Source organism: Papio anubis, chromosome X, assembly GCF_008728515.1.
Source record: "Papio anubis isolate 15944 chromosome X, Panubis1.0, whole genome shotgun sequence".
Classification (NCBI taxonomy): domain Eukaryota; kingdom Metazoa; phylum Chordata; class Mammalia; order Primates; family Cercopithecidae; genus Papio; species Papio anubis.
In genome coordinates this window covers 92,849,272-92,866,363 of record NC_044996.1, presented here as the reverse complement: position 1 = coordinate 92,866,363, position 17,092 = coordinate 92,849,272, and the positions used below count along the sequence as shown (strand labels likewise).

General features: G+C 46.8%; 1 protein-coding gene across 25 annotated transcripts in view; it reads right to left on the bottom strand.

Annotated features, from left to right (window-relative positions):
- Positions 1-1,234: 1,234 nt before the first annotated feature.
- The window catches only part of HUWE1 (HECT, UBA and WWE domain containing E3 ubiquitin protein ligase 1), a 154,070-nt gene continuing 138,212 nt past the window's right edge, over positions 1,235-17,092 (bottom strand). For 20 of the 25 annotated variants that reach the window (XM_031660829.1, XM_031660830.1, XM_031660834.1 and 17 more), the window contains 17 exons: positions 15,968-16,565; positions 15,011-15,132; positions 14,743-14,899; positions 13,333-13,465; positions 12,864-13,066; positions 12,145-12,272; positions 10,754-10,850; positions 8,051-8,206; positions 7,233-7,478; positions 6,734-6,851; positions 5,952-6,092; positions 4,899-5,186; positions 4,667-4,772; positions 3,874-3,991; positions 2,999-3,180; positions 2,486-2,676; positions 1,286-1,903 (listed from right to left, as the gene is read on the bottom strand). In XM_031660829.1, the coding sequence (XP_031516689.1) occupies positions 1,801-1,903; positions 2,486-2,676; positions 2,999-3,180; positions 3,874-3,991; positions 4,667-4,772; positions 4,899-5,186; positions 5,952-6,092; positions 6,734-6,851; positions 7,233-7,478; positions 8,051-8,206; positions 10,754-10,850; positions 12,145-12,272; positions 12,864-13,066; positions 13,333-13,465; positions 14,743-14,899; positions 15,011-15,132; positions 15,968-16,565 (3,087 nt within the window). In that variant the 3' untranslated portion in view covers positions 1,286-1,800. Of the gene's footprint in view, positions 1,904-2,369; positions 2,677-2,998; positions 3,181-3,873; positions 3,992-4,666; positions 4,773-4,898; positions 5,187-5,951; positions 6,093-6,733; positions 6,852-7,232; positions 7,479-8,050; positions 8,207-10,753; positions 10,851-12,144; positions 12,273-12,863; positions 13,067-13,332; positions 13,466-14,742; positions 14,900-15,010; positions 15,133-15,967; positions 16,566-17,092 lie in introns of those variants that run through there. The other 5 variants (XM_031660841.1, XM_031660839.1, XR_004180755.1 and 2 more) reach the window with 5 other exon arrangements.

The window sequence follows — 17,092 nt, the reverse complement described above, 5'->3', positions numbered from 1 at the left end:
CTGCCAGCACGCCCAGCTAATTTTTGTATTTTCAGTAGAGACAGGGTTTTGCCGTTTTGGCCACGCTGGTCTTGAACTCCTTATCTCAGGTGACCCACCCGCCTCAGCCTCCCAAAGTGCTGGGAAATACAGGTGTGAGCCACCGCACCTGGTCTCTCTCTCCTTTAAAGTCCCTCTGGACTCTAAGCAACTAAACTCCTGCTGCCTTGAATTGTATGACCCCTCCGTGCTTAACCTCAACTCCTACACAGCTTTAGGCTGCAATCCAAGTGCACTGACGATGGAAAGCTTTCCCTGACTCTCGAGGCTAGGCCAGGCACTTCTATGTGTCACAAAACTAATCACTGTCTTCACCTCCCTACTAGAAGCTCAGTAACAGGGACGGGGCAATTCCCCTGCCTTCTCAGAAGGGCCAGGCACAAGAGTGGAAACACTAAAAAAGGGGGAAATGGCTAGCAGCCTTGGCTCCAGGACCAGGGGATCAGGTTAAAGACACACCCTTGCTTTCCTAGACCCACACTTTGGGACAAGGTCAAAGGGACAATCTGTTCAGAAGTAGCACCCTCAGGGAATGAGAAAAACCACACAAGGCAAGCACCACTTGGGGATATTTTTTCTAACTAAATTTTTATTAAATTATTTTTTTCTTTGAAGGCTGGAACCATCGAAGTCCTCAGATCAGCTTTAAGCACTGGAGTAAAAACCATGAGGGACTACAAGGTGATCTGTGAACAGACTGGCAGACAGATGATGAGAGAGGGAGTGACAACAAAAGTAGACAAACAAAAAAAATGGTCTTCTGGTGACCTAAATTACTTGCTTATTAAAATTTATTAGAAATAAACAAACATTAATGAAATAAAAACCTAAAACTGAGCCCCAGACTCAGGACTACTGGAAAGGCTCACCAAGTAAAACCCTGGGCTGGGTCAAGTGAGCTCTGTTTTGTACAACCTGCTGCAGTTTGTTCCCCTTGAGCAAGGTGATGCTTTGTCCTAGGCTGCAATCTCTAACACCATCACCATCCCCAAGTGCAGCTCCCATTCTAAAAAAAACAGATGCCCCCACCCCCAATTTCTGGTGAACTGCCAATCTCTCCTGACTGCAGAAACTGACTCTGAAGGATGAAGTTGCACCAGTGGTGGAGGCAGGTGGACAAGCGGGTCGGGCAGGGATGGTTTCCTGGAGAATCCATTCGGATATTTTCTCCAGATGCCTAGCATGTGCTTAAGAGTTTTTTTTTTTTTTTTAAAAGTTTGAAAAAAACTCCATTGTGAAAAGTAAGTTATGAAGAGTGCTCTTTATTTGAAACCTCCACAACACAGACGCCAATCTTGTCTCGCATTGAATCATTAGCTGTGCACATCAACACATTCCAAGCACAAATTAAGAAATGCAAACAGAACAAAAAAATATATATATATATAATTTTTTCCCCTATCCAAAGGTTTCAAGTCTCAATGCAGCAAATCCTTCTGAACACAGAATCTGAGGAGCACACTGTTCAAACAGTTGGGACAGACAGGTCCCTGCAAAGGCTACTGCCTTTTAAACACATGGGGCGGGGATCATGGACGGCATGGAAAGGGGAGAGAAGGTGAGGAAACAGGTGGCAGGGAGAGAATGAGAAGAGGAATAGGTATGCGCTGGGGAAGATGGGGCAGCTGGGACACACACGGTGAGTTGGTGGATTTCATTTATTGGTTTTTGACAATTTCTTTCTGGTTCTTTTTTTTAACTCCCCCCTCCCCAGGTCCAACAATGGTAAAAAAAAAACCCACAGAGGTGGGCAGGGCCTTATTAGGCCAGCCCAAAGCCTTCAGAGCACTCCTGGATAGCCAATAGTAGCATGTGGCGGAGCTTCTCAAAGCTCTCATAGGCAGGCAGATCCAGCTGATTAAAACTAAGGAAAGAAGAAAGATCAGTTCGTGGTGAGGGATGACAGATAACCAAACCTGTGTGTTCCCATGGTGCCCACCAGCCCCTCCCCTCCCTGAAGAAACCAACTCCCTGCTTCTTGATGACTCCCAATCTTGTCTCAGCCCAGTCTGCCCTCCTTTATCTGGCTCCCAAACTGGCAATCGGGCACCAAAACCAAAAATCTGACCCTGTCACTCCTCCTTAAACACCCTGGCCTCACTCGCCCACAGGCTAAAGTGCAAACTTGAAGGAGGTTTTCAGAGTCACTCTGCTGAGCTCTTTAGACTTCTGCTCCCTGCAACTCCTCCTTGCTCCAGTCACGCTGGTCCTGGAATACACCATGCTCTCTTGTGGTGCTGTTTACCTGCCAGTGTCTCCCCAGCCCCCACTGTGTCTAGCACATCTCATCTCAAACATCACCTCCATAGAAACACCAAATTGTGAGTTACCCAAGGTCCAGGACTCAGCCACATTTGCGTTCCCAATCTTGGGTAGGGTCCTGAAAACATCAAGTATGCAAGCTCAATCTAAGCGCTGAAAAGGAGAAACAAACCCTTCCTTTTACCATGTGTGAGCTGAAGGCAGGCGATCTGTGGACCTGTCATCTCGATGGATCTGAAACTTCTGAATGCCATTCATGCCTTCGAGGGCAGCAAAGCCTTGCAGGGGTACCTTGGAAGTACCCGTGACAAACTGGAGGAACTTGGCACGGTCAGCTTGGTCGAAAGAACGCAATGCTCTCCAGAACCACTGGATCTGTAAGAAAGGACCCATGAAGCCAGTGTTAGGTAGAAAGCTCCTAGAAGCAGGGTAGGGGGATGGAATCTGGGAAATAGGACTGGACTTGGTATCTGAGGCAAGTCCCTTCTGTGGGATGAGCTTTAGTCCCTTTCATTCATAAGATGGCCAAGAGAAGTCGGCTATGCTCCAGGAGAACAGAGTTAGATATAGGTAGACTGTCTTCTACATGCACCGTCCTCTAAGAGTACTACTGGTTTATTTGTTATCACACAAACTAGCATTGCCTAGAGGACCATATGAGAGGACCATATGAAGAGGGATGCCAGCAGCAGCTCACCTGAATAGAGTTGGACTGGTACTTGTGGTATTCAGTGTTGGATTTCAGATCATCGATGTCAATGGTGGGCAGTCCTGATATAAGCAGCTCTAACTCCTGCTCAGTGAAGATGGAAATGAGGCGCTTTGGAATGATCTCATAGAAGCCTTCTAAGAAAGCTGCCAGCTGCTTGCGGATGGCTCCTGGTGAGATAACCAAAAAGCCACATGATTTCTAAACTCACACAACTGTAGAGGTCAGAGATCCCCAGTCTGGCTCCCATCTACCACTGTTAGCTGGGACTACAGGCATGCACCACCACGCCTGGTTGATTTTGCCCAGGCTAGTCTCAACTCCCTGGACTCAAGCTATCCTCCTGCCTCAGCCTCCCAAAGTGCTAGGATTAGAAGTGTGAGCCACTGTGCCCAGTGGTGTTTTTTTGTTTGTTTGGTCTTGTTTTTTTTTTTGAGACGGTGTCTCACTCTGTCACCCAGGCTGGAGTAGAGTGGTGCAATCTCAGCTCACTGCAACCTCCACCTCCCAGGTTCAAGCAATTCTTCTGCCTCAGCCTCCCAAGTAGCTGGGACTACAGGCACACGCTGCCACACCCGGCTAATTTTTTACTTTAGTAGAGACGGGGTTTCACCATGTTGGCCAGGCTGGTCTCAAACTCCTGACCACAACTGATCCACCCGCCTTGGCCTCCCAAAGTGCTGGGATTACAGGCATGAGCCACCACGCCCAAAGTTAAGTATTTTTGATCAAGTGTTTTGTCTTTTGTGCAAGGTATTTGTGGCTTTGTCATAGTGGAGGAAAACAAAACATGCCTATCAAACGAATCAAGTCTGACCTCTTCTCATATTGAGCAACTAGAGGACTAGGAACATTTCCCCTACCTGTCATTCTCATCTGGCATACCAGGTGTACATACTCCTTCTTATTCTCCTCTGTTACCAAGATGTTGGCCCCATTGGGTTTGAGGTCACGAACTTCACACACTCCAAACTCTTGGACCTAGAACAACCAAAACACCAATCATACATATCAGACTTCGTCTAGGATGGGATTAGATACCTAGGAACACACCCTAAACCCCTTGCCATGTCCTGGGCAGAGAGATGAGGCAAGTCCATACAAAACAGTGACTTTTTTCACTACTCACAGCTAGCAACTCGCCTGATAGGGAAAGGCTTTGGGTAGGAAAGAGGAAAATACTCTTTGGCTCTAAGACCCACAAAGAAGCCAGAAGAGAGTAAGGCAACTGTCAGTGGTAAAAGGGAAAAGGAAATGGCTAACTTACATAACGGAATGTAATCTCTTACGAAAACAATTTGGGAGAAGAGTAACCTTAATTACCTTCATTTACCCCTCACTTACATTTGTAGAATTTTTCTACAATCAATAGCTGGTGTACAAAATTTCTACATTCACCCTTGGTAATGAAGAATTATGTACTAGAGCATTTTATTCATTTATTTATTTTTTAAATAAAGGTGAAACTAGGGAATGGCCTGCAAATCCTGGTTTTCCTGTTTGTGATGTCACTCACAAACACCTGCTGCAGCTTTAAGAAGTCAAGATGCTTCCCTAGAACTATGAGAAAGTCACGCAGTGCTAGTTCTAAGGTGAACCTGGAATGGATCTTCTATACTGGCTGGAATGTGCTGTGATTAGGATTTCTTGACCTACCTCAGTGCTGAAGGTGAGGTCATAGCCTAGTGTGGAGACATCATTTTCCAGCAGATAAACCAGACCCTGGTAGAAGTGGTAATCTTCACTCTCCATATCTGTATATCTAGAAAAACACAATTATACAGGGTCATGGTTTGTGGGTGGGGGGAAGAGGGAGCACAAGGATGGGACACAAAAATACAAGACCCCCAAGACTGAGGATAGTCCCAGGACTATGCCTCATTCTCACCTGACTGACTTGCCCAAGATGTGTTTATAAAAGGATCGAGTAAAGTAGCACTCCAGAAGACGGTTGTCATATACAGCTTTGGCCACAATGCGTCCGACAAACTTGAAGTAGCTGAGGTGGTTGGGATTGCAGTGGGAAGATGGATTGATGGTGTAGGTGACTCGATCACCAGGTGAGGTACGGAACAAGGCATACATAGGGTTAAACATCTCTCGAGAGATGATCATGTACCACTCCCGCAGGAGCCCGCCAGCATCCTGCCCTTCTTCTCCTTCAAACACTATATACCTGCATAAGAAAGCAGAAGCAGAAAAGAGCTGTGCAGAAAACCCAGGATACATCCAGTCATTTGTGTGAGTGTGAGACTGTGAAGCAGTGTCTGGGGGTGCAGTGTCAGATGAAGAGGTGAACAGAGAGTGCCAGGACAGCCCAGAAGTGGGGTGGAGATCTGGGACCAAACAAAAGCACCATTGACAGAGATGTCCCAGAATAGTCAAGGTTAACAGATATTCCGGAAAACACCAATAGGAAAGGTATCAGAGGAATAAATGAAGGCTTGCTTAGGTTAAGTCGGGAGGGGAGAAAAGTGGTATTAGAGAGGGATAAGCCCAGAGTCCTAATTCTTTAAAGGTATTTGGTGGAAGAACATGGCATATAGTTTGTCTAGGGAGACTCCCTGACTTCTTGTGATTACACAGATTCGTGAGCCCACACAAGAGATGGGGAGGAATCATTAAATGACTTGAATAGGTCTTTCATCTCATCAGCTCCTATGCTCAGTATCAAAAACTGCTGATCTCCTCTAGGTGGCTTCAGAATCACCAGTGAGCAGTTACCAGTTTGGTGGAGCCACTCATACATGGGCATTCCTAGTACAGCAATGGTAAAGCTCTCATTGCAAAGCCAGCAGGTATATCTTTATAAACACCAAAGACTTTCCTGCCTCAAATTTAGGCAGCACCTCCCCAAATTTGAGGCTAGAGCAAGCCATCACTACTGTGCAGGAGGCCCCACCTCCCACCCGCCATCTTTTCTCCGTTCCTGGGCCCTTACAATCGATTCTTCATTTCTTCAGGGGATTTGCGATGCAGCTCACGATAGGAGTCTTCAAACACATGGTCACGACGGACATGCACAGCCATGTCTTCTTTCCGGAGCCCCTCATCTAAACGCTCCAGCTCTTGGCGAAAATATCTTGGGAGGTAGAAAAGGAAGGAAGACAGGATTAAGGGTGGCAGAACAAATTTGTTTGTGTGATTAGGAAGACCTTCCACAATGATGCTTCTTCTATCCTCCAAACACTTTGATCTCTGCTCCCCACTGTTTGGGAAATGCCCAGTAGTTGGGAGAGGTAGATCACTCATTACCAACTCTAAATTTTTCTTACCTCCACTGAGTAAGGACCCACAAAGATTGTGACATGTGATTTCTCCCACAAGCAGGTAAGCATGTACACATGCACGAGGAGGAGGAGAGGCATAGGGAAGACTCCAGGAGTGTTGTGGAAGCCCTGGAACCCTGCTGTGCATGTACTATGGCCACCTGTGCCTCCTGTACTACCCCCAAAGGATGAAACAGAACTTTAGAAATCGTGTGGTTCAAAAATCATGTGACTCTGCTTTGCTGATGAAAAATGCAGATGGGGTGGAGAAGCCCAAGGAGTATTTAGGTATGATGGCCATCAATGGTACAGCTGTCTCTTCCCTCCCCACCACCACTATATTCCAAGTGCTGCCACCAAAGGAAACTTGTGGCCTCAAGAGTAACTTCAGAGGCGAGTTACCATTTGAGGAGTTCTCACCACCCCTCCACCCCCCAATATTCAGCACACATACTTGCGCTTGACATCAAAGTCGAGGACACGAATGTAGTCTACCAGGACAGCAAAAGGCCCATCAGCAAGGTGGGTCGTGGACTGCCGTAGGATCTGGTTTAACACAGTGCGGTGAGTCTCTGAGGGGAGAAGTGACAGCGAGAATTAAGCACATCATGGGCCCCAGAAGCTGTAAGACAGCCAACCAGCTAGTAACTCTCTCTTCCTTCCTCTTCCCTATTTCAGGGCTCTAAAAGGACTAATGAAAACCAAGGGCCAACCCTTGAGCTGTGAACGTGAATCTGAGCATTTCTATTCTAAATCTGAGTATCCTGAGGCCATGGGAAACCATGCAGGGTTTACATACACAGGTGTGTACACACACACACACACACACACACACACACTCTCTCTCTCTCTCTCCCCCCTCCCCCCTCTGGAATCGCTAAGGATTAATTGTATGGAACAATACTGTTTGAAATGAAGCCTTCTACACCTGGCAGCCTAAAAGTTCCCTGTACCTGCAAAGCGAAGGAACTTCTGTGTGTCAGGGGGTAGGCTTGAGGAGATGTGCATAGATGAGGGCTCCCGGGAGAAGAATGGGTCAAGGGAGGAAGGTGTGGCTGGGGTTAAGGGTGCAGGGGAGAGTGGAGGAGGCTCGTCCTTGATGTGTGCCAGCTGACTCTCACGGGTGTCTCGGACAGGAGGCTTGCTCTCCCGCTCTGTGGCATGGACCAGAAAGAAGGCCTCGACGGCAGGCTGTAGCACTAGGGGTAGGAATGATGGGAAAGTAACATTTTACTTTGCAAACTTCAACATGCAAACCTGTTTGCCCTCAAAAACAAATTATAAAAATAAATATGGAAGAAGAAATAATGAAAACTAGGCTAGGTGTGGTGGCTCACACCTATGATCCCAGCAATCTGGGAGGCCGAGGTGGGAAAATTGCTTGAGCCCAGGAGTTTGAGATCACCCTGGGCAACATAGTGAAACCTCATTTCTGATTTAAAAAAAAAAAAAAAAAAAAAAAGTAGAAACAATGAGAACTTGCAGGGAAATATGATAGTAGAACCAAGTCACAGAGGAACTTCCTTGAAGCCAAAGAAAAATGGGATAGGTAACCAGTTATAAAGATTCACCTTCTCTACAAAGTGCAAGACACCAGCTATTAAAAGGTCAATCTTTTTTATACTGAGGTCAGAGAAAAAACGCTTCTCTTTTGAATTCTCATTACAGAGACACTGAGAGGAATAACTTGGAAGGAAGAAAAACAAGCTGGTAGGAAGGTCCCCAGAGCAGACCAGTGGGTTGGGACCTGGGCCTTTAGCCCACAACTTACCTAGCACAGCATGCTGGTCATGGGATTCCTCTAGTTCCTTTAGACACTCCCCCAGCATGTCCCATAGCTCGTCCAAGCTCAGCTGCTCACTGAGCAGGGGTAACTCAGGTGGTCTTTCTTCCTTTTCTTTCTCCCCCTGTGGGGTTCCATCGGAGGCTGGAGGGCACACAGAAGAGAGTCAAAGTTTTCAAAATTTCCCTTCTACTTAGCTTTTTCTAGACCAAACACACCAACTAATATACAGAGCAAGTAGAGGGGATCAGTGGCCACTCAGTGGTACTCACTGAGCAACATCTGAAACAAGGTCTAGGACTATACTGTATGGCATTTACATTGAATAGAATAAATAAAATAATGAATCTGGCTCCTCAGGTGCACTAGCCACATTTAAGGTGCTCAAAAGCCACAGGTGCTACTGCAGTTCCAGACGGTGCTAGTCTAGTCACCGCCTCACTAGTTTCAAGAGAATCTGTGGATTACCTCAGGGTAATGTGACAACAGTGGAGTTTTGGATGGTTGCTGTCCAGTTTACACAGGACGTTTTAGGACACTATCGTCATTGAATTCTGACAGCTGGCCTTGGAAAGTAGGCTGTCTTTCCCTCATTTTAGTTTCCGAGGAGGACAGCACCAGGACATCAAACTAGATCTTTCTAACTAACCCTAAGTCTAATGCCTTTTTTTTTTTTTCTGAGACAGAGTCTCGTTCTGCTGCCTAGGCTGCAGTGCAGTGGTGTGATCTCGGCTCACTGCAACCTCTGCCTCCCGGGTTCAAGTGATTCTCCAGCCTCAGCCTCCTGAGTAGCTGGAATTACAGGCGCAAGCCACCATGCCCAGCTAATTTTTGTATTTTTAGTAGAGACTTGGTTTCATCATGTTGGTCAGGCTGGTCTTGAACTCCTGCCCTTGTGATCCACTTGCCTTGGCCTCCCAAAGTGCTGGGATTACAGGCCTGAGCCACCACGCCCGGCTGTCTAATGCCTTCTAAATTAGTCATCTTGTCCTGGGGCAGTTTAAAACCCTGAGAAGCCATGGTGTGACTGATGGAACCCCATGGCTGGTACTTTTCGTGATACTCACTGGGGGCTTATTCTAACCTCTGCTCAGCAGCAAGACCCAGCCCCATCTTCTGGGTGGGGAGTGACTGTTTCCTCATCAATCCCCGACCCCCATACACCTGCCCTGCTTAGGTTTCTTCTTGACCTTTGCTGTTCATTCTTTACCCAAATCCTGACTATTCTTCAAGGTTCTGACAGCCTTAGGTTTGAATCCTGGCTCTGGTACTTGCAAATCATATTACCTTAGGTAAAAGAAGGTGAATACAGAACACAGGAATAACATCTATCTCCCCAAATCCTGATGAAAAGTAAATGACTTAATACAGCATTTCAACAATGGTTGTCCTACAAGGCTTCTCTAACCACTATACATGTGTTAACTCATTTAATCCTAAGAACTGAACATTCCTATTTTAAACAAGGAAACCTAACGAAGAGGTTTGCCTCAGGTCCCAGAGCCAGTAAATGGGGGAGCCAAGATTTAAAACATGGGAGACTAGGGCTGGTCGGCCATGGCTCATACCTGTAATCCCAGCACTTTGGGAGGCCGAGGCGGGTGGATTACCTGAGGTCAGGAGTCCGAAACCAGCCTGGCCAATATGGCGAAACCCTGTCTCTACTAAAAACACACACACACAAAAAATTAGCCGGGCATGGTGGCGGACGCCTGTAATCCCATCTACTTGGGAGGCTGAGGCAGGACAATCACTTTAACCCAGGAGGCGGAGGTTGCAGTGAGCCGAGATGGCACCACTGCACCCCACTCTGGGCGACACAGCGAGACTACGACTCAAAAATCAATCACTCAATCAATCAATCAATAAATAAATAAACACGGGAGACTGAAGTGAGAGGATGGCTTGAGGCCAGGAGTTCAAGACCAGCCCAGGCAACATAGTGAGACTCCATTTCTACAAAAATAAAAAAAATTAGCTGGGCATGGTGGCCTGTCCCTTATAGTCCCAGCTACTCATAGCCGAGGCAGGAGGATTGACTGAGCCCAGAAGTTTGAGATTGCAGTGAGCTATGACTGCGTTACTGCATCCTAGCGTAGGTGACGGAGAAAGACCCTGCCTCAATAATAAAACAAAAGTTTTAAAACACGGGCTGGGCTGGGCGCGGTGGCTCACGCCTGTAATTCTAACACTTTGGGAGGCCAAGGCAGGTGGATCACCTGAGGTCAGGAGTTTGAGACCAGCCTGGACAACACAGCAAAACTCCGTCTCTACTAAAAAAAAAATACAAAAACTAGCCTGGTGTGGTGGTACGTGCCTGTAATCCCAGCTACTCGGGAGACTGAGACATGAGAATTGCTTGAACCCAGGAGGCAGAGGTTGCAGTGAGCAGAGATCGTGCCACTGCATTCTAGCCTGGCAACAGAGGGAGACTGTCTCAAAAACCACCACCACAATAACAAAAAACCCCACAAAAACATGCTGTCTGAATGCATAATATCCCACCATATAGTTTCTTTACTACAGGAAAGAAAAGTGTGCCTTGGTTGTCAAACACCTGTTATCATTTACAGAAACCAGGGTTTACTGGAAGAAATGGGAAAACACTGGGCTTATATATGCTGGGAGCAGAGGATTCAGCAGACATTCCAGAAGACTTTTGCTCGGCTGGAAACAGGAAGTAGTACTGACCAATGGATTGAGTATCTTGAGCACTGGGAGATGGCTGGTCCACATCCATGGGTGATTCCTCCCTCCGGACAGATGCCTCTGACTGGCTAGACTCCGACTGGATAAAAGGGAGACAAAAATCACATAAGGGTGCAACTCTGCTTTCCTTAGAGGCAGGCTAGAGGCTGGCCCTTCCACTTCTCACACATTGAGCTTGCAAAGAAACTTCCCATATTTGGATGGGGAAACTGTAGCTATCCAGGACAAAAGGATGCCTTTCTCAACTCTTCTGCTTTTCTCCAGTGTAAGTTTTCCAAGCTTTTCCCAACAGCTCCTCGGATGCCTACATTTCCTACAGTCTACAATCCAGATCTGTGACCAGTCAGAACTAGCCTCCTGTATACAAACTTTGTCGTCTTCTGGTGTGTGTGTGTGGGGGGGTGTGTGTGTGTATGTATGTATGTATAAAAGATTCAGATGGGTGGAAGGTAGGTTTGCTCTTTGTTTCTGTTTGCTCACAAAAGGGGAAATAACAGGAGAATTAGAGCAACCTCTCATGAGTGGGATAATTTAAAAAGCCAATATCTTTTCGGGTAATGGGAAAGAGACCAGGCAGAAAAAATACTCCAGAATAACAGCTTTATTTTCCCTTTCTACCTTCCTAGAGTCACTTCCCTTAAGTTCAAGGCTTTTCCCTGCCTATTCAATAAAACCATACTGTATAACAGTAATTATATGCAAAGAAATATCAGGTCTTAGGATACCTTTCTTGGACCTTGGAAAGGTAACTTACATGTTGCAAGGACAGGAAAACAATGAGGGAGTGCCACAGCATACATATGTGATGCCAGGCTTTTACTGCAGCCACTCAATGCCAGGACCCCAACACTGAGTTGGCTATTTAAGTACCTGAAGGTTTCCTCCTAAAAGTGCCTGAGTGCCTAGGTACCAAGGGGTTACGGAGAATAAAGGCAGAGGGCAGGGTGGAGGGAGCAGCCACAGACAGAAGTGGCTGTGTGGGATATGTACCAAGCTTGGGGGACTTTCAATGGTAGGATTCCTGAGATGTTTCTGATGTACCTGCATTGTTCCATGAGACTGAAAAAAAACTTCACCCCATATCCCCTCAGAACCCAGACAACACTTAGCATTAGGCAGTTTGCAAAAGCGCCACTGTTGACTGGATAGCTGGGAGTGGGGTATGATGGCCAAGCTTTAAATCAAATCAAACCAACAAACCAATCAACAAATAGGAAAACACCAACAGAAAGTAACCCTTTTGTCCAGAAGCATTCATATAGCAAACTTAATGCAAAAGCATACAAGGTAAAGGCAATGAAACCCCACTGATGACATGGTGGGGGGATGAGTGGAGAGACAAATGAATGAGGGGCCACAGGCATCATGCTAACCGTTGCTGCTTGTTGCTGTCTCCGCGCCCTTTGACCCTCACGTACCATTTGTATAATGGCATCAGCCTCAGCCTCCAGCTGCCGAACAGCTGCCTGGATGCTGCTAGCTGAGCCTAAACCGGAGGAACCTGGGAGAAAGAGAAAGAGGAAGGCAAGATATAAAATATAGGAAGAGGGAAAGCTCAATATTCTCTCTCCTATCTCCTGGGCTGCCACAGGGCATCTTGCTGAGGTCTTTTGAGCTTTAGCTCAGGAAGCTTCAGAGCACTCATCATCAGGCGCTAAGATTTACCATTACAGATAAGGGCAGGGGGCATGATGCTAGACAGACGGATGGTTTTGTGCGAGAGGGTTCTGTGGGACAGGAGGAAAGAGGCAGGGAAAATGATTTGTCAAGCCACGGCTTAGTTAGAAATGACCAAGGAAGCAGAAAGGAGATGCACCTAGTGAGTTAAGTCTTGTTCAGCAAAAGGTTGGCCCCCAACTTCCCTGCCAGATTTCCACTCCCCCTTAATTCCCGCTCCCCCTAATGAATTTCCTACGCAGATAGCTTGAATGAGATGTAGAATGCAGCCATCAACATTCTGAAAAAAGGATAATCATTTTCCTTTTGGAAAGGTCAAACAGGAAGGAGACAGGCCGTTAAGTCCTGCACCTCCAAGGACTCTGGCTTTACCGCCACCAACCCTTCCCCTCAACTGGACACTCTAGTTCCATACCTAGCCTGCCTGTCTGCTTGGCTTTCTTGTTAGCCCGGCGCGTGTCGTCCCGGAGCTGGATGATGACCTGTAGTACCCTCAAGAAGAACTTCTGGGTAGATGTCTTGGATGTCAACATGGACATAGAAGGCAGCTGGAGCTCCCGGCCACCCAAAGGTCGCTTCTGAGATGCCACAATTACCACATTCTCAGCCATGTCAAACCTGGATAGTGTAGAGGTGGCTTGCGTATATTGACAGCATCAAAGTATAAACACCCAAAGCAAGCAAGGCTTCCTGGTGTCAACCAGAGGGGTAAGGAAACTCAGAAGGAAATCTTCCAAGTAGAAAGTAGAAAAAAATGGGTCAAGTGTGTATAGGAAAGATACGAAAATCACCCAGAGAAATAAAAAAGACCAGGAAACCAGCAAGAGCCATCTTCCAGAATATCCCAGATTCAAGCCCCCAGTCAAAGGGTGGCTACCACCCACCTGCTCTGCATTTTGCCCTTCAGCTTGGTGGTCTGTGGCTGCTCCTCGGGCAGGCCATCAGGAGAGAGGGTTTCACATTGGGCTCGCCGCTGCTGCTCGAGGTTGTATTCCCGCAGCTCGGCCAGCAGGGTACCTGAGCAGGCAGAGGAGTCAGCAAGTGTTCAGAGACTCCCCTGGTAAAGTGGCTAAAAGCCAAATCTCTCTAAGACACCTGCTTAGGCCACTCTTCGTTGCTCAGCTGCAAAGAACCTAGAGTGAGTTGGAATCGTGCTCTGTTCAGCTTTTTATGTGTGTCCATGGATCGTCACCTGGGACTATCAATTTACCTATGGCCACAGGTATCTGCTGAATCTGTATGAAATGAGTTTCATGTAGAAGAGAAACAGTATCTCCTCTGGAGCTAGACAGATCCTGATTGAAATCCCATATATCTCTCAAAATTACTGAGGTTCTGTGGTGGTTTCAGGCAAATTTCTTGACCCCTTGCCCAATTTGCTTACCAATATTAATATTGGGAATATTACTGCCTAACCTCACAAGGTTGCTATAAGAATTAAGAGATAAATATATGGTAGACTGCCTAGACAGTGCCTGGCCCATAGGTGTGGAATAGATGGTGGCAGCCAAGAGAGAAAGGTCAGAGGCTAAATTCTTTCTGGAAGAATGTTGTTAATTTTCATGCAGCAAAGAACACCCTGAGTTATACAGGCCAACCAACTCTCCTATCACCCCAGACTTAGAGACATGGGAGTGAAGGAGAGACAGAACTAAGTATGTAGCCAAGATCTAGGGAGACTCATGATTGGGATGAGGGTGGGACAGGGTAGAGAGACTCTATGTTGAAAGAAAACCTGGCTGTACTCCTTGGTCCAATCACTTTATCACCCTGGGTTTTGGCTTTCTTCTCAGTAAAACAGGGAGGAAGATGATAGAAACTAGGTAATTTGTAACTGTTCTTAGAATTTTTGTATCTTCAAAATTACACAAGAGCAGAGAGTACTATTCTGACTCTGTAATTCCTGAGGCTGAATGCAGTGTAGGCACATACTTTGAAGGGGTGAAGCTGCCTCAGCAGTCTTATCACAGGGTTATTACGAGTGCCCAGCATGGAGAAGACAGGCACTGCTGTTCCCACGTGTTCTTTTTTCCCTTTATTAAGCACCAATGTGTGCCGGGCAGCGGGGATGAGGAGACAAACCCAGCCTTGCTTTCAAATAACTGAGCAGAGGAAAACAGATGATAACCCAGGGTAATCTGTGTTATGACAGACAGAGGGAGCATGGAGGCTGTGTTATAGGGACATGGAGGTATCTGATTCAGCTTGGGGATTCAGGAAAGGATTCCAGAAAGAGGAAGCAGCTAAATGGAAACTTTCAGAAAGAGAGAAGAATGCTTTACTCCTGCTATTACCTATTTGTTTACAAAGGGTATAACCCAGATGGCGGGCTCCATTCAGTAGCAGCTTGAGAACAGTGTCCCGGGTCCCAGAGTCCCCCCGGGAGAGCTGCAGTAGTACGTTGGCTGCATCCTCTAAGCCTTCCTCAGAACAAGAGTGGGATGTCAACACCTGAGAAAAAGAAGACAGGAGGAGTAAGCTCCAGCCTGAGAACAAAATCATTATCTACCCTGTTTATCCTTTCTCCCCAAGTCTTAGCAGGTCAGAAGAGCTTGGACTCACCTCTACAGAGAGCTGTAGCTGGTTTTCAGTGAGGCCAGAGGACACCATCTTAAAGTCCGTACTGCTGCTGCCCCCATCACCCACCTTCGCTGGAGATTTGCTGCCCTTAGTAGTGGCAGAAACTTTGAGAAAACAGACAGAACACTTTAAGCCTCTGTGAAACTCACAAGCCAGGGACTAAGTGACAAAACCAAGGAATCACTGAATTGCCCAGGGCTTCAAAATGGGAAAGTACTGAAAAGGAAAACCCACCCACCAAAGGCAAATCTAAATGACTTGGGATGCTAAAGGCTTTTTATTTTTTATTAGAGACAGGGTCTCGCTCTGTTGCCCAAGCTAGAATGCAGTGGTGCAATCAGGTCTCACCATAAACTCAAAGAGGACTCCTATGACTGTAACTTCTCAGCTGATCAAGAACCCCAGGCATTTCTTCCAACTATTCCCCCACCATTATGGCCCCCTCTATTCTTTAAAACCTACTTCTCTTCAGATAATTCTTACTAATTTGTAGCAGGGACAGATTTCCATTTATTTCCAGGGATGATCTGGTTACTCTGAATCACACTGTATCCTGCCTGCCCTTTAACTATTTCCCATGAGAACTGGCTCCCTCAACAAGACTGGAAAGGCTGGGAATTCCCTGAGGATGGAACTTTCTTTCCTCCTTTTGGTGCCTAGCCTAGGGAAGCCACATTCAGTGAATGCCTGCTGACCTTCAAAGGTGTGTGTGTATGAGAGGCAGGGGAGAGAGCAAGAGAGAGAGAAAGAGAGACAGGGATGGAGGAAGGGAGAGTGAGAGAACTGGGACAGATGAGGTTGAGAATGGACACATTCTGCTCTCACAAACACAAACCAAGCTGATTGCTATCACTGAGGGAGAACCATCTGGATGGAAAAGGGGGTGAAGTGGGTGCAACAGTATATACCCTACAGCTCCCAGTCTACATCCACACTTACTTGAAACAGTAGTGGTAGCAGTCGTGGGGGTAGTCACTGTGGTCGAAGCAGCTACGGCAATGGTGGAAATAGCCGTGGCAACCAGGGCTGGAGCAGAAGTGACAGGGGTGGGTGCAGTAGGGGGTGTGGGCGTGGTGGAGGCGGCAGTGGTGGTGGTGGTAGATGTGGTTGAGGTGGCAGTAGTGGTGGAGGAAGCACCGCTGCCAGAATTAGCCTGTGCTTCTGACACCTTGTTTTCTGGGAGAGCAATTGAGATGAGAGAAAGGAGTCTGAGGAGTTTCTCAGTTAAGAGAGAGCTCCGGCGGATGACTGGGTGTGACAACATGTTCATGAGCTGCCCCAGTGGAGAGGCCTCAAGGCTGTATGGAGAGGTTTCCCCCTCACTGCCAGCGCTCACTGGCACTGACTTCACGGAGTTCTTGCCTTTCCGGCTGACATTCATGTTGTCCAGTTTTACCAATAAGTCCCAGAAGTCTGTGCAAATGCCACTGCTGGAGGACTGTGAGGAGCATGGGCTACAGGCCTTACTGCCCCTTTCCCGATCACTCTCACAGTTTGTTTCTTTGGTCCGCTGCTGTGTGAAGTGGCTGGGAAATACCTGCCGGGAAAAGGAGGACAGGCTTGGTCTAGGACGTCTTCACAGAGGATGAGCCTTCCTGATAGGGAAAAGACAACTGGTTCCCAGACTCTCCTTCGGACAATTTTGGTAAATATTGGGGGATATGTCATATAAGAGTTTTATCCAACAGATAGTAAAGCAGCCTAGAGAAATGAATGAGGGCTTTGTAGCAATACAGACTCACGAGCAAACTTTTCCTGAGTTTTAGTCTCTGCACTTATAAAATGGAGAGGCTAACTACACTTCCTTGCAAAGTTGTTGGAGATTAAACGACATGATGTATTGCACAGTGCCTGGCATAAGGCAGGCCTTTGATAGATGGCAGCAATGCTTATTATCGAAAGAACACTAAATTCTAGGTCCAGCTCCATCACTTTCTAATCATATGACAAAATGAATAAAATGTTCTGAATCCCAGGTTCTTCATCTGTAAAACAGGAATCATATAGCCCAGTTGTTTTGATGATTAAGACAATACATAAAAATGGAAAAGAATGAAAAAACCC